Below are 18,205 nucleotides of genomic sequence, written 5' to 3' on the forward strand. Positions count from 1 at the left end.
ATACAGTATATATTGCCCTCAGTGGACTTGGTTTTTTTGCATGTTCGATCGACTTGTCCAAGAAATGCTGTGGTATGTAGGCCAATTATCAATGACTCATTTCTTGAAGGAATAACTCACCCCCAAAAATAGATAACCGAAATATTAATGTCCTACCTTTTCTCCCCTCCAAGAGGCAAAAATCTGTCCCTTGATACTGTAAGGAAAATATCTGGATTCTCCACTTTAATATTTTGTTATCTCCATTAAATAAGATAATATTTTGAGTTATCTCCCTTTTATTAAGGTGACAATTTGAATTATTCCCTGTTAATGATGTCCAGGGCCCCATTCCACGAAGTGATCTTAGCCCTAAGTTCCCCTTAAGTGCATATACTTAAGTAGTTATGCACTTAATGTGATTTTAGTTCTAAGATCTCCGTATGGAACAGGACTCAATACTTTAGTTATCTCCCTTTATTAAGTATTTGACATATCCACTTAGTATTTGGGTTACTTTGCATTAATTAAAGAAATTATTTGGACTTGATGTTTATAATAACTTGGTTCACCTGATTATTTTGACCCTCATACTAAAACCCTGTTAATTAGATTTTGTAAAACATTTGTACTAAAATCAAGGTCTGTTCTGTTGTAGACTCCTATTCAACTGACCGAGTCTGAGATTCTGGAACGTATCGCCCTGTCGAAAGGAAAGCAGGGTCGCCGTGCACAGGCACACCGTCGTCAAGAGAAGGCCTTGAAACAGCAGCAGCTGGCCAAACAGTACATGGAAATGAAAATGAAAAAGAGAATAGAACAGCAGGACGAAGAAGGTAACTGACGTTTTAGTGTGTTGTCTGGTCATACAGGGGTGCTGGGTGGGGGAGGGGGGGTTGCTCAGTGGTAGAGCACAGTACACAGAAACAAAAAAGAAAACAACAGCGGGATGAAGACGGTAACTGACGTTTTAGTATGTTGTCTGGTCATGGGGGGGGGGGGGGGGGGGGGGGGTGTGTAGCTCAGTGGTAGAGCACAGTACATGGAAATGAAAATGAAAAAGAGAATAGAACAGCAGAACGAAGAAGGTAACTGACATTTTAGTGTGTTGTCTGGTCATACAGGGGTGGGTGGGGTGGGGATGTAGCTCAGTGGTAGAGCACAGTACATGGAAATGAAAATGAAAAAGAGGATAGAACAGCAGGACGAAGAAGGTAACTGATGTTTTAGTGTGTTGTCTGGTCATACAGGGGTGCTGGGGAGGGGGGGGGATGTAGGTCAGTAGTAGAGCACAGTACAAGAAAATGAAAAAGAGGATAGAACAGCAGGACGAAGAAGGTAACTGATGTTTTAGTGTGTTGTCTGGTCATACAGGGGTGCTGGGGAGGGGGGGGATGTAGGTCAGTAGTAGAGCACAGTACAAGAAAATGAAAAAGAGGATAGAACAGCAGGACAAAGAAGGTAACTGATGTTTTAGTGTGTTGTCTGGTCATACAGGGGTGCTGGGGAGGGGGGGGGATGTAGGTCAGTAGTAGAGCACAGTACAAGAAAATGAAAAAGAGGATAGAACAGCAGGACAAAGAAGGTAACTGATGTTTTAGTGTGTTGTCTGGTCATACAGGGGTGCTGGGGAGGGGGGGGGATGTAGGTCAGTAGTAGAGCACAGTACAAGAAAATGAAAAAGAGGATAGAACAGCAGGACGAAGAAGGTAACTGATGTTTTAGTGTGTTGTCTGGTCATACAGGGGCGCTGGGGAGGGGGGGGGGGGGGGGATGTAGGTCAGTGGTAGAGCACAGTAGAAGAAAATGAAAAAGAGAATAGAAAGCAGGACGAAGAAGGTAACTGATGTTTTAGTGTGTTGTCTGGTCATACAGGGGTGCGGGGGGGGGGGCGTATGTAGGTCAGTGGTAGAGCACAGTACAAGAAAAAGAGAATAGAAAGCAGGATGAAGAAGGTAACTGATGTTTTAGTGTGTTGTCTGGTCATACAGGGGTGCTGGGGAGGGGGGGGTGTAGGTCAGTGGTAGAGCACAGTACAAGAAAATTAAAAAGAGAATAGAAAGCAGGACGAAGAAGGTAACTGAAGGGGTGGGATTTAGGTCAGTTGGTTGAGTGTTCGCTTGAGGTGCTTGTGTCACACAATTGAACCACCTCGGTGGATACATTGAACTGATTGGGCTTTTTCTTGTTCTTCAGTGCTGGGGTGTCATTAAACATTCATTCATTCATTCATTCATTTATTATTTCATTCATTCATTCATTCATTTATTCTTTCATTCTTTCATTCATTCATTTTTCTCATTCCAACCAGTGCACCACAACTGGTCAAAGGCCGTGGTATGTGCTTTCCTGTCTGTGGGGAAAGTATATATAAAAGATCCCTTGCTGCATTAGGAAAAATGTAGCAGGTTTCCTCTGATGACTGCGAGTCAGAATTACCGAATGTTTGACATCCAACAGCCGATGCTTAATGGGAATGGTGGGGCGAGGGTTGCTGCTGAGGTGGGTGTAGCTCGGTGGTAGTACTTGAAAATGAAAATGAAAAGCAGGACGAAGAAGGTAACGGAGGTTGAGATGAGTTGTCAGTCCCATGGGTTGCAGGGTGCTGGGGGGGTGGGGGGGTGGGGAGGTGGGGGAATGGGTGTTTAGGTGTGATGTATCTCAGTGGTAAAAAAAACAGGGCACAGTATATGGAACTGAAAATGAAAAAAGATTGGACCAGTAGGATGAAGACACTTAACATTTTGGTGAGTTGTCGGTCATGGGGGGGGGGGGGGGGGGGGGTGTTTATGCAGGGGGGTAGGATATATCTCAGTGGTAGGGCCCCAGTTCCCCATGGCTGGTTCACCAAAGGCAGTGGTACATACTGTCCTGCATATGGGAAAGTGCATGTTCAAGTTTGTTTGATTTTTTTGATTTTTTTTATATCAGTAGTGGCACTGGTTTTTCTCTAGCACAGACTAATTTTTATATATAGTCTTAAAGAGGAAACCCACTGCATTTTTCCATTCATAGCAAGGGATCTGTTATATGCACCATCCTACAGAAAGGATAGCATGTACCAGTCGTGGTGCACTGGCTAGAACGAGAAATAGCCTATTGGGCCCACCAACGGGAATCGATCCTAAACTGACCGCACATCAGGCAAATGTTTTAGTTTTGGGTAAGTCCTGCCCCAGGTTATAGATCCAGGATAAAATGTGTCGATGAATTATATATATTTTATGTTCATTTAATTGACTTAAACCAATGCATATCAGAAATTTAATTTGGGGATTTATTTTTAGAACTCCACTGAATCGTAAAAATTATGTAATATAGATGTTTTGTGATTCTGTCTCATAATCTTACCCTTCATCCCGAACTTTGGGATTTGTGGATGGTCAGGTCAGGTCAGGTCAGAGTGGTTAACATGCACATTCAGAGCTGTTGTAGTGCACGCCGATTCCGCCGTCCAGGACAGGAAAGGGGTGGGGTGGGTTGGAGGGGGGTTCCGCCTGCACTGGCAGGTGCAAGGGGGCATCAGCAGTCCAACCAGGGCCGGTACCAGGCGGAGGATGGTATGTGATGTCCCGTATTATTAAGTCTAAAGAGAAAAGGTGCACAGTTTTGTGAAGGAAATTAGGCGCAATTTTGAATGGTCAGCCAAAAAGAAAAATAGGGAGCTACGTATAGTTTGGAAGATTAGTGTGCCGAGAGTAGCTCGTTAAGTGGACCTAGTTGGTGTTGAGTGGATGCACAGAATCAAGCTAAATTTGTAGCCTGCTATACATGAAGAATGATAACCCCTTTTTAAAAATTATTTGGAGCCACAACCAAATAACACCAATTGGCTTTTTTTAAATCTTTTTCAGAGCTGGCAAGAAAGGCTGCTGTGATTAAATTCCACAAACGGTTGGAAAAACAGAGACAGAATGAATTAATCCAAAAGGCCAAAAATTTAAAAGGTTAATTTTGATTTTTCTTTATAAGTAAAATGTCACCTGACTTGTTTTAAATTCCAAAATAACAGAAATTACATCAGTGACTTTGTCTTTTCAACTGTATGGGGCAGGATGTAGCCCAGTGGTTAAGTGTTCTCCTGATATGTGTAGTAAGTCGTTAAACCAGTGGGCAGGACGTAGCCTAATGGTAAAGCGCATGCCTGGTGTGTGGTCGGTCTAGGGTCGATCCCTGTCGGTGGCCTCATAAGGCTGTTTCTTGTTCCAGACAACTGGTATATCAAAGGCCGTCATATGTGCTACTCTGTCTATGGGATGGTGCATATAAAAGATCCCTTACTACTAACAGAAAAATGTAGCAGGTTTCTTCCCTAAGACTATATGTAAAAGTTACCAAATGTTTTGACATCCAGTAGCAGATGAGTGATAAAACAATGTGCTCTAGTGGTGTTGTTTAATACAAGAAAAACTGTTTTAAATGGTTAAATAACACAGATGTATTCACTGTATTTGATCATTGGTATGAAGATTTTTTTCTTTTAACTTTATTAACATGCCTATATTTAAAAAAAGGTTCAGGCATGTCAATCCCACGCCTGGTCTCTGGCATGAAGATTTAATTTTTAATGTCATGTAAAGGGAGATAACTCATTTACTTTTTGGATTGCAGCACTGGAAAGGCAGAAGCAAAAAGAACAAATAAAAATGTTGAAGGAACAAGACCGATACCGGCGACAGGAACAGTTACGGTTAGAAAAGGAAATGAGAGCCCAACACGTTCTCGAGGTTAGTTTACTATCAATATAATCCAAATCATTGAGTCCTTGTTATCAAGTTCATTGAATATTATTTCAGCTTATTGAGTGGTTTTTAGTTTACTGAATATATATTCAGTATTTTTCAGTTTATTAAATATATTTCAGTATTTTTCAGTTTACTAAATATGTTTTTATATTTTTCAGTTTACTATTAAATATTTTTCAGTTTATGAAATATGTTTTCATATTTTTCAGTTTACTATTACATATATTTCAGTTTGAATATATTTCAGCATATTGAGTTGGTTTCAGTTATTGTGTATGTTTCAGTTTTATTGCACATTTTTTAATTTTTGTAATAACATAAGGAGTCGTTCATAATTATCAACAGTTTCACAATTTTATAAAACATACAAGATCTTTACCCACCCCGTCCCCTAATTTCCCGTATAAAAAACCCTCACCCAGTTATTTCCCCTTGTCAATACACACTTATAAGTCAGTATTAATATTTACAAAAGCAAGTTGTATATAGCTGACATTATCAACTCTATAAGTCTATACTTTGCAGAGTTGGGAGACAGGATTTTTTGAAGGGAGGTGCTGGGATGGAATTTAAAGGGGTAGGGTGGGGAGGAGTGGATGTACATGCACCAAATGGAATATCGGAGAACACTATGTTCAGTATCGGGTCACAATTCGCTACACAAGTTTCAGATCCCAACACAATTTTAAAACATTAAACAGTAGTTGCTAATCAATTTTTAATTGACTGGAAATATCGTTAATCAAGATTATGAAAACAAAATATTCCCTGAATATTAGTACTAAATATGATCATGGGGCTATGTTGGTTGGGTGCATTTTGTCACTAAAAGGGGTGTACTGTAATTTGTCTCAAAAAGGGGTGTACTACAAATTGTCACTAAAAGGGGTATACTGAGTTGGTACCCACTCTAAATCCACCCTTTATTTTGGCAGCATTTTAAAAAATAATTTTGGAAGATCAGTTAGTATATAATTTGTTTGCCCATTTATGTGTAAATTCTTCATATTGAGCATCTGATTGAAATATTCAAGATTATAGAATTCACTTAATTTATGTAATTATATATAAAAAAACCACCTCTACTTAATACAGTTTTATAGTCCATCCCGCAGGGAATGCCTTTTTCATACTATGGAATTTACTACAAGTAATTTATTTATTTATTTTGTAACTTGCACACAAAAAATAGTATTTTTTTGTTATTTTCAAAACACTTTTACTTTTCTTCTTACGTCAAACCAAACTGAAATTATTAACAAAAAACACTTTTGTACAAGGATGGGACGGACTATAGTTATGTTAAATTCCAGCCCTGGACTAGTATATCGAAGGCCGTCCTATGCAGTGTGCCTATAAAAGAACCCTTGCTGTTTTATCGGTAGAAGTAGTTTATGTGGCAGCAGCAGATTTCCTTTCTTTCTGTCGAAGAAATGTCAAAATAATCATTTTAAAAAGACAGTTAAAAATGTGCTGAGGAGTTACTAAGCAAACATTCCTTTCCTTTACTATCACTATCTAAACCAAGGAGACGGGATTTAGCCGAGTCAGTTGAATGCTCACTTGAGGTGCTTGCGTCGCAGGATCGAGCCACCTTGGTGGATTCATTCAGCTGATTGTTTTTTTTCTCCAACCAGTGCATCACAGCTGGTTAAAGGCCGTGGTATGTCCTTTCCTGTCCCTGGGAAAGTGCATATAAAAGATCCCTTTCTGCATTATAAAAATATAGCGGGTTTCCTTTGCTGACGTGTCAGAATTACCAAATGTTTGACATCCAATAACCGACGATCAATTAATCAATGTTCTCTAGTGGTGTCGTTAAACAAAACAAACTTTATTATCTAAACCAGGTGTCAAAATAACCATAATGTTACACACCAAACAGCTGTAGTTAAAAATAGGTTTAGATGTTGTATTAAAACCAAACATTCTTTTTCTTCGTACTGTGCTTTGCACTCACTCCAGGTTGGATCTGGCACTGGGATACGAACTCGGTACCTTTCAACCTTAAACATGGTGATTTAATCGCTACACGTGCTCTAGTGGTGTTGTTAAACATAACTAACTTTAACCTCCTCGAAGTGTTTTGTTTTAATATTTGTGTTTGCCTGTTTGTTGTGTACCAGTAACATGTTTTAATATTAACGAGAATTGGTTTTGCGGTTACAGCAAGAAAACATTTTGAAAAATCATTGAGTTTGTGTCTGGGATTGATTTGTACAGTTTTTATTAGATGATACTATTTAGCTTTGTGGGTAGAGCATTCAACTGATGTGATTGTTTGTCCAGAATATGTTTGTCCAGAATATAATATTTTTCATATGTTACAACGGTGTAAATACATTAAAAAAAAAAAAAAAGTCGTTTATCCTTTTGAATTTTGTAAAGATCAGTACATTATATCTGAATTGAATTAATGGTAGTATTTTTTAACAAAAGTTTAAGTTTGTTTTATTTTACAACATCACTAGAGCACATTGATTTATTAATCACTGGCTTCTTGGATGTCAGACATTTTGTAATTTGACATCTTGGAGGAAACCTGCTACATTTTCCCATCAGAAGTTATGGGATGTTTTATGCACACTTTTTTTCTACAGTACGACAGAACAAACCCCTAGTTTTTAACATGTCTGTATGGAAAATATTGTGTATAATAATTAAACAAGTACAGCTCCATGAATAATTCCAGCAGGGCTTCTAGAATTTTATAAAAATCCACTAGCCATGGGATCAGTGACTTTAAAACTTTACTAGCCACAATTAAAAATCCACTAGCCCTACTTTAAATAAATACAATTTTACTAATAGTAATAATCAGATATGTCACCTAAAGAGGGAGATAGAGCTTAAAACCCCATAGATTGGGATGGGAAGAGGGAACAGGATATTCATATTTACAAAATAAGACATAAATGCAGCATTTGACCACTTTGTTTTTTACTAGCCATCGGGCTAGTTATAGTAGTTATTTACTAGCCCAACACTGAATATCACTAGCCATGGGAGTGGCGCTACCATAATCTAGAAGTCCTGCTCCAGGTAACTGAATTCAATAAAGCTACAACACGAATATACTGAACGTAGTGTGTTAAAAATAGTGAAATAATAACTAAAATTCAGTTTTCATCATTCCCAACAGTAGCCAATCAGTCTTTAGCATATCTTAAAGTATTTATCTTGGTAGGTGGGTTAATGCATAAAATAATTTAAGTTAGTGATTGACACAAGAATAGAAAGAAAGAAATGTTTTATTTAATGACGCACTCAACACATTTTATTGACGGTTATATGGCGTCAGACATATGGTTACGGACCACACAGATTTTGAGAGGAAACCCGCTGTTGCCACTTCATGGGCTACTCTTCTGATTAGCAGCAAGGGATCTTTTATTTGCGCTTCCCACAGGCAGAATAGCACAAACCATGGCCTTTGTTGAATCAGTTATGGATCATTGGTCGGTGCAAGTGGTTTACACCTACCCATTGAGCCTTGCGGAGCACTCACTCAGGGTTTGGAGTTGGTATCTGGATAAAAAATCCCATGCCTCGACTGGGATCCGAACCCAGTACCTACCAGCCTGTTGACCGATGGCCTAACCACTATGCCACCGAGGCTGGTGACACAAGAATAGATACGTTAGTTTGACCTTGAACCCAAGATAGATGTGTTTCTTAACAAATTGTTCTAATTGGCACATTAAAGAACTTGCATAAACATTGACCACATTGGAGATTGTGTTACTATATATATCTCTTTGTTTCCAATTTTGTTTAAAAGGGTAGTTATATTTAGTGTTAATAATATGTATCATCTTGACATTGATCTATTAAGGGATATTATGTAGATGATGTTACTGTATATAAATAACTATACTGCTTCAAACTTGTTTTGGTGTGGCTAATGTGTGTGCATATAGTAACATAGTAATATGAGTGACCTTGACCTTGACCTTGACCTAGTTGGATATACCTTGTGTTACTATACATAGCTTGACTGTTTCAAACTAGCTACATAATAGAATAAGATTAAGAATAAATATTCCATTGACCTTGACCTTGACATTGTTCGGAGTTGCTATTTCAAACTTGTTTTGGCATTGCTACCATATGCATAGAGTAACATACTGGTAGTAAGATATATGACCGTAACCTTTTTGGAGTTATAATATATATAGCTTACAATATATATATATATATATATATATATATATATATATATATATATATATATATATATATATGACCTTGACCGTGACCGTGACCGTGACCTTGTTAGACTGTGTGTTCTCTTGACTCTTAAACTGTTGTCCATCTTGCTTGGCCACAGACGAAGAAGAGAAGGCAGGAAGAAATCGAACACATTCGCTATGTTCAGACTTTGCAAAAAGCCAAGGTTTGTCTTGTCCCATTTGATTAGCTGGATAGTTCCTGTCCTGTTCACTAACCCGATCTCTCATTGGCTATGCCTTTTATTTCTCTGCACCCACACACATTCACCAACAGTAGTTTGGGACACTATGAGCGCCAGTTAATGTGTTTGTTACCTAAAATTATTAACCAACTTAAAGGTGCATTATCATAGTTGTAAGTGTAATATTTTGCTGTTTTTAAATCAATTTGTGATAAATAACCAAATTAAAAGAGTAGTATCATAGCTGTAAGTGTAATATTTTGCTGTTTTTAAATCATATTTGTGATAAATAACCAAATTAAAGGTGTATTATCATAGCTGTAAGTGCAATATTTTGCTAATTTTATATTTATTTTCATTAAATAATTGAATAAAAGGTGCATTACCATAGTTGTAATTGCTCACTTTTACATTTATTTGTGATATGTAGATTAAAATTTGATATCGTATAGCAGTAAGTGTGATTAATATCTCTGTCTGAATCTCATTGTATTTGTTTTCAAGATCATGTGTAGTGTTTTTCCTATGTTTTAGCATGGTGCAGCACCATGCCTCAATAGTCTAACACCATCTTGCCTTAATCAGCGCCATGCTGCCAAGACCTTTTTCAATAATTAATTCTAAACTTGCCTTTATAAAAACACTCAGAAAATGTATTATTAAAATTAATAAAATATTCCTGTTACATATTTAGCCATTCATTTTTTAAAGAAAGCAAATTACTTACATTTATTTTTATACTGCCCTGAGATTAAACAAGACTTTTTTTTCAATAATTAATTCTAAAATTATTGCCTTTATAAAAACACTTTATAAAAATGTATTATTAATTAATAAAATATCCCCGTTACGTATTTAGTCATTCATTTGTTAAAGAAAGCACACTAATTACATTTATTTTTATTTTTATTAATTTTTGTCTTTAATGAAAAAAATGAAAAAACCTTGAAAATGGTGAAAATGCCCCAAAAGTGTTTAAGCTACCATATGCCTTGCCAAATTTCTAGGAAAAACACTAATAAATTGTTAAGATACCAACATTATTATACTAGCGACATGGTTATCAGCAGTATGTCACTCGTTAAAGGGACATACCCTAGTTTTTAAACACTAAGGTATATTTTTCACTATTAAAGCCGTTTATGATCACTGAAATCAAACATTACTTATATTTTATTGTTTAGCTTATCCATTTCCGTAAAATAGAAGTTTTTCTGGTCATCCTGGTGTTTCTAATACTACAAAATGCTTTTTTTCTTCTGCTTTTTTTGAAAACGCACATGCGTCTGTGAAGTCACAGTTATGGAGTCGAGTTTTAGTCTATGTTTAACGGTATTTCACCGTTTCAACATCACACTCTTGTTTCACTCTTTTATAACGTTATCCAAATGTGTTACAGGTTTGTAACTTAGTGTCCATTTTACGGGCTGAAACTAGAGTCTGCTCCTTTAACCCTTGGTGCAAGAGGAAATTCCAAAATTACATCCTTCCAATTAAAATAAAATTTTGGGTTAACATACTGATGCTATTGCTTTGTGAAGACATTTTCAGATAAACAAATAAGCAAAATTTATTATTTAAAAATGTTCTTTTTAAAAAAAATCAATCAAGAATTTAAATATTTATATTTTAAAAGAAAGGACTGTGAAACTAATCACTGTCTAATGGTCTGGGGACAATAAAAAAAAAAAAAAATAAAAAAAAAAAAAAAATATATATATATATATATATATATATATATATATATATATATATATATATATATATATATATATATATATATATATATATATATATATATATATATATATATATATAATGAACATATAGTTATGTACCCAGCGTTCATTGTTAATTATAGATATTCTGTATAAAAAAAAAGAGAGAAAAAAACACACAGTTAATTATAAAAAGCTTTTACACTGGTTCATAACAACAACACTGCAGATATGCAGCGACTTCAACCACAGTATTTCAAACAATGTCTTTCTAGTTAGTAGTTTTCAGTTTTATAGGTTTACAGTGTAGTGAAAGTATTGCATGCTGTGCACATAGACACCCTGCCCAAACATTTAATATCCTACTAATACCATTTTATGTTGGCTGTTGTTATAGACTTGTACTAACCTCACACATTGGCCAGTTAGTAGACTGGTAGTCAAACTCTGCTTCTAATATTTTAGAAACGGCAACTGGCCAATGAGAAGACTTGTAGCATTTCTAACCCAATGTCATCCAATGATTTAACAGGATATAGTCATCCAGAAATGTACTACTTACTATACAGATAATGTTAATCAGATTAAGCTTGTAAATATGCTTTGACTGAAACTGAAAATAAATATATGAGTGAATTTAAAAATGGGTAAATTATTAATTAAAACCACATATCAATAATACAAAATAAAACTTAGGAATTAGAAATTTTATAAATAGGACATTAAGAATCAATCTCCCACCACTCTGTTTTCCTTCATTGGTCAACTGAAACTACATGTATACAGTGATATCCCACAAGTATTATAATTTCTTTGACATTTTTCTCTTTCTTTTGGTGTTTAAATATAGGGTCATTCAATAATTTTCAGGGCTTGGAGCTTATGACTAGGGCACTGCAGCAATTGCGTGCATGGCTACCATTAAATTCAATCCCATATTCTACATGTTTAAATGAAGGATGCCTAAAATAAAAATAATTTAAAAGAATCGTCTGGAAATTATATAATATTCATAATGCAACTTTGATCATATATATATGAATATTCTGATCCATTAATTTGTATTTAGTAATTATTAATTATCCTCTAGGGTTCTTGTTTTGAAAACTCAGAGTATGTGATCACAAAGGGACATTAGATGAAATAGATGTGGAAATGTGGAAAAATAAGTTGTTAGTCATAGAAATCAAGTGAATAAAACCTTGCCAATAAATTGACAAGAATTACTGGTACACTGACTGAAAGCAGCAACTTTGTGTGTGTATGTGTGTGTGTACACACACAATTTCTCATGCCTGGGACCAATTTATCATATCATGGGACCAATTTCTTATGCCATGGGATCATTTCTCATGCCATGGGACCATTTCTCATGCCATGGGACCATTTCTCATGCCATGGGACTATTTCTCACTCCGTGGGACTATTTCTAATGCATTGAAACTATTTCTCAACCTTGGGATATCCTAGGGTAGCAAGAGAACAGGTTGAGATGTGGATGTTTTACTGTACGTAACACCAAGTCTAAGGGATAACAATTAATACATGTAATAATAATAATAAAAACATTGTTGAAAGTGAACACGTGATATTGTTTTTTGTACTTTTACACAATGAGAGCAGATATTGATATATACTTTGCAGTTTTATATCTATGGCTTTTTTGTCTTTCTTTTTTTTTATTAAATAAGTTGAATTTTAAGATGTATGATCGACTTTTATGACCATGTTTTTTGGTTGTCATTTTAAAATTTATTTATTAACTTCTTTTTTTTAATCTGGGATAATTTTACATGTTCTTGTAATTTGTGTTTTGGGTTATAATATTTTAAAGTTGTTTTTATATTCATGTGCATTTTGGGTTATAACACTTTTAAGCTGTTTTTTAATTCCATGTGTGTTTTGGTTTATTTTAAGACAGCTTTTAAATTTCACAAAATTTGTACACAAATTTTATGGGCATTTGAATGTTCTCTTTGTAAACTTGAGAGGGTAGAATTTCGTATAAACACTATTATTATCCTCAGTGACCCCCCTCTCCCCTCCCCCCTAAAAAAAAAAAGACAACAAAAAAGTCTTGGAGTACAAAAATATTTTTCTTTCTTTCTGATTTGTGTTCACAAAAGTCATAGGATCTGTCCTTGACCCTTTGTACTGACCTTCATGACCTTTTCATTACCTCTTAGAGGTCATGACCTCCAGTTTGTGTACCCATGACCTATACAGATTGTGTTTTCTTTCTACCTAACAACCTATCTAGAACTAGCTGTTTAAAAGTTGCAGTATATTCCTTATGTAATTTATTGACATATATGGTTATTGTACATTTTACCTAGAATATAAATCATTTGACTGATAACAAAAAAAATGCCTCAGTTTTTAACCGTGGTGACTCGATAGGAAATTATACATGTATCAGTAGAAATGTGAACCATTATGTTCATGTTTACAGCTTTTTTAAAGATTCCTTTTTAATATACATTAGCATAAGTAATTCAATTATGGTCTAACTAGTCAATTCAGGACTAAAATGGAAAGCTGTTGAAGTTATAATGGCTCCCTCAGGTCCGTAGCCTGGGGTGGGGGGTGGAATCCGGAAAGCATTATAGAAACTTAAAGAAAATTTTCTTCTTAGCCATTTAAGGAGTTTTAGACTATTAACTACTCAGTAATACTACTCGGTAGTAGGGGCAACCACTGTTAATAGTATCCGTGATAAAATATGTTATTTAATATTAATGATATCCATGATAGAATTTGTAAAACTATATTGGTATATTAAAGGCATCATTATAAAATCATATTGATAATATAGTTTTGTGTGTCAGTTGTCCCATCATAGGACAAGTTAATGGTTTATAATTAGAATATATAAAAGTATTGTTTGTAAACCTTTTTAACAGAATGTATAAAATGACTAATTAATGACTCCATTAATTAAATGTTACGTTAAAATAGAATGTTCTTAATCATCTTAAGGCTATGATTAATTACTAGATTTTACCCCCACCCCCCCCCCCCCCCCTTTTCCCCCCTAACATTTTAGAGGGTGTTGTGGGAGGGTGAATTTTCGTTGTTGTTTTTTTCCCCCAATAGTGAATTTTTTATAAAATAACAAAACTATTTTATTATTTGTTTTAATCAATTGGTGGGGAGGGGATTGGAAAATCTAGTGATTTATTTTGGCCTAGCTGTTTCGGTGAATGTATAAAATGTTGTAGCCGTAACAATAGGTATAGGAAAAATGTTTTATTTATCTATTGCAATCTTAATTTGTCTTGAGTAAGGGAGAGGAATTGAAAGTTTAGTAATTACATTGTTTTGGCCTAGTGGTTTTTGGATAAATGTATAAAATGTGTAAACTGGTAGCCATAGCGATAGGTAATGTTTGATTTATCTATTGCAGTCCAATCTTCTTTGGTTCCACATGGAAAGAGTAAGTCAAATCTGTACCCTACTTGTAGATCTGTGAATGTGCTTTCCTAACATTGGTTTGGCTTCTGAAACCATTTTCCTTTTTCTCAAAAAGAATAACGTTTCATTTCACTTTTGCCCCCCCCCCCCCCCCCAAAAAAAAAAATCAAAAAAATCTTATGAAACATATACTGAAAAAATTTATTAAAACTTATGATCTTTATTTGGATTTTTTTTTTCAATACAAAAAACCCCCTCCACAAAACAAGCCCCAAATATGACTGTGGAAGAGATTGTGAAATATGTTTTCATTGTCTTTGGTAAATATACCCCTTGGACTTTGTGCAGAGATATAATTTTTAAAAAATGTAATGATACATGTAGTTTTGTTGTTATCATTCAGTATGTAGGTACGAAGTATGTCTTGTCTTCCTGTTTTTTGTGATTTACTTCGTCGGGTACTTGCTTGTGCATCGCTTGATGTGGTCGAATTATAGCATTTTGGAAACAAATTGTCTCCCCTTAAATTGCATGCCAAGACATTGGAACATATTGTCGAAATAGCGAGGTTTTAGAAATGCAAAGAACAATATTTAGTTTGTCTCTGTAGAGAATGATGTAGTTTTGCATCTTAGGAAACTGGCCTGTATGACATTAATATTTCCAATATTTTAAATTTATTTTTAATCCATTTTTAATAAACATAAACACAGTTAATATCAGGAATTACAAAGATACCCATCACAATTTTTAAGAACAATGTCTGCATTGCTAGACTTGTTGTCTGATAATTATTAAGTGTTGAAAAAAAAGGAAGAAAAGTTATGTTGTTAGTTGTTGAGAAATTAAAATTATATCCGGGATTCCCCCATCCCCCCAACCATCGGTGGTGCCATCATAAAAACAATCATTCTCGAAAGATTTGTAATAACGAATAATAAATTGGGTTTCATTTAAATATATCCGACGCCATATAACCTTAAATAAAATGTGTTGAGTGCGTTGTTAAATAAAACATTTCCTTATCATTTCCATTTCCTCATTTAAATATATTAGTATTTATTCTCTTACTCTTGTCCTAAATTTTAAATTTTACTTTAATTTTAAAAATTGTCAAACATAAATGACACTGTAACACTAACTCCATCCCACCGACAAAATAAAATGCTGTGATGGTGTTTGAAAAGATTATTAATTTACCAAGGAAAAATTTTAACGAAATAAAAAATAGGCAGTTTAAATTTGTCATAAATTACTTATGTAAGTATAAGTATTACATTTTGTAACTCGGTTCAACTGTAGTGCTGCAATTTATTTTAATATTCCTATCTAAGATAGTTTACTTTTATTTTTAAAAATGCAACTTTATTATAACTCTACCCCACATACCAAAAAAAAAAAAAAAAAAAAAAAAACCCCCAAAAACCTAAAAAAAACTTTAACCCCCCCCCCCAAAAAACAACCACCTCTAACAAAGTATGGCATCAACTATAATGATAAAACTGAATAATTGTTAAACATATTTTAAATTGTTAAAAACAAATTTAATTAAAAGGCATTGTTTTTAGTTACATCTGCATGCATAACATTAAAACAAAAATATTTGAATAAATATGATGCATGATTAGATTTAGTAGAGAGAAAAAAAAGACTAAAATACATGTATTAAAATAGTTCTAAACTTGTTTAACATTAAGTATTACTATGGTAACGAATAGCATTTGCTTGCAATTTTGTTGTCTTGGCATAAGTTTTTTGTAATTAGAAAAATAGATTCCATTTGTTCATATTAATAATTCATTAAAAATAATACTCTTACTCAAAACCTGTCTTGCTGGTATTTGTAATATCTGCTCTCATTGGCCAGTTCTGTATGTAAAGCTATTTGCATGTGGTGTTTTCATTGGACATTTGTATCAAAAGTTATGAAACAGGTGCTTTCATTGGCCAGTTTTTGTGCTTGCATGTGGTGTAGTCCATAATGGTAGTAGCTTTCTAACACTTTTGTCATAAAATTCATAATATTTCTAAAAGACTGGTTACCCTCTATTTCATTTATATTAAATGGACATTCCTGAGTTTGCTGTATAGTAAGATTTTTCCAACTAATAAAATATTTCTACGATTAAACTTACATATTAAATATATTTTGTTGTTTAGAATATGAGTGTCTGTATAATCAATGTGTTTCTGGTCATCTCAATATTTGTAAGAAGCCCAAACTGGATTTTGTCTTCAAATAATATCGTACGTACGAAAAAATAGTTTTTAGGAAATAAAATGAAATTTAACCTAGAAAAAATATTAAAACGGTCAGAAACATGTTTACTATACAGCCACTAATATTTTATGCAGGAAAATATATTTGATATGTAATTACAATCGTTAAAAAGTCTCTGTTAGTTGATAATATCTTAAAAATTGCAGCAAACTCAGGAATGTCCCTTTAAGTAAAGAATATTGTGCAGTATTTTTCTAAATCATAATTTACTGTAAATTGATTTATTTGTCTTGAGAAAAGTGTATAATTTAATAAATATATGCAGACATAAAGGACATCTTGTGTAACACCCACCTATCCATAAAGGACATTTCTGAATTGTCCATTCTTAATGTAAAGGCCATGGTTGGTGAGGTGGTCTTTGTACACGAGTTCTTTTGTAGCTACATTATCATAATCATAATACATGTATATATTTGTACTTTTTACCGTATATTTCCTTCTATAGTATGTATAATTAGCATTACACAGAGTTTTAATATACATGTATATATACAGATGTATGAATTACTTTTCAGTTATTGTTTACTTAAATATGGAATGTTTTTGTATTAATATGGACACGCACACTCAGTTTTAATATTTAATTTTATTTCATTTCAATTTATTTTCGTGCTTATATCCAATTAAAGTTCAAGCATTCTGTCCTGGGCACACACCAGCTATCTGGGTTGTCTGTCCACAACAGTGGGTTAGTTGTTGGTGGTTAGTGAGAGAGAGAAGAGGGTGTAGTGGTCTTACACCTACCCATTGAGTCGTTAAAACTTGCTCTGGGTGGGAGCCGGTACCGGGCTGCGAACCCTGTATCTTATATCTGATGGCTTAACCACGACACCACCGAGACCAGTAGTTTTAATTAAAGATTTGTCTTGAAACCCAGATGATTTAAGAGGAGGGTGTTTGAGCAAGGAGTGTGCTATTAATTTATTGTTGTCCCTCTTAGTAGATTTTCATAGTTTCAGATTTTGTACTACAACAGAGGATACATCAAAATCATTAATATGTGCTGTTCTATGTGTATAGGAGAATGTCCAAGTAACTCTCCATTCCTGAAAAATAATGGAGACGAGGCCCACTTAGGGTCCTATTATTTTTCAGGAATGTTGAGTTATAAGGATATTCCCCTACTTAAAATACACCACTAAATAATAACTTTATGGAGTTTAACACTAGTGATTTTGATGGGTTAATTAAGTAGGGTTTTATCTTGCCATTACTGAAAAATAAAGGAGCGTTACGACAATACTGTGACATCAACTTTATGCCAAAATATGTTAGTATGGAGTTTAACACTAGTGATTTTGGTGGGTTAATTAAGTAGGGTTTCATCTCTCCATTACTTAAAAATAATGGAGCGTTGAGACAATACTGTGACATCACAGGTGTATTTTAAGAAAGAGTAACTTTGATAGACTCCTTGGATTTAATCAAAAGAACCCCGTTACTGGTGAATTGTATGGGATCTCATTAGTCTCATGTCTGAAGCTCTGGGGTCGAAGGATCAAATCACCTTAGTGCACCTTTTTTGTGATGTTGTTTTTTGTCGTGTCCCAACCAGTGCACTGTGACTGGTATATCATAGACTGAGGTATACACCCTCTTATCTGTTACTATAGTGCATATTAAAGTGATATGCCCAGGTTTTTAAACACTA

The 18,205-nt window shown here is 34.4% G+C and overlaps 1 protein-coding gene across 12 annotated transcripts in view; it reads left to right on the top strand.

The window, feature by feature from the left end:
- Positions 1–18,205, top strand: part of LOC121384967 (bromodomain adjacent to zinc finger domain protein 2B-like) — a 115,686-nt gene that overhangs the window by 63,695 nt on the left and 33,786 nt on the right. For 7 of the 12 annotated variants that reach the window (XM_041515466.1, XM_041515468.1, XM_041515467.1 and 4 more), the window contains 5 exons: positions 638–815; positions 3,834–3,926; positions 4,591–4,706; positions 9,055–9,120; positions 14,263–14,292. In XM_041515466.1, coding sequence (XP_041371400.1) covers positions 638–815; positions 3,834–3,926; positions 4,591–4,706; positions 9,055–9,120; positions 14,263–14,292 — 483 coding nt within the window. The remainder of the gene's footprint in view (positions 1–637; positions 816–3,833; positions 3,927–4,590; positions 4,707–9,054; positions 9,121–14,262; positions 14,293–18,205) is intronic. The other 5 variants (XM_041515473.1, XM_041515475.1, XM_041515469.1 and 2 more) reach the window with 4 other exon arrangements.

This window comes from Gigantopelta aegis, chromosome 11 (assembly GCF_016097555.1).
Source record: "Gigantopelta aegis isolate Gae_Host chromosome 11, Gae_host_genome, whole genome shotgun sequence".
Classification (NCBI taxonomy): domain Eukaryota; kingdom Metazoa; phylum Mollusca; class Gastropoda; order Neomphalida; family Peltospiridae; genus Gigantopelta; species Gigantopelta aegis.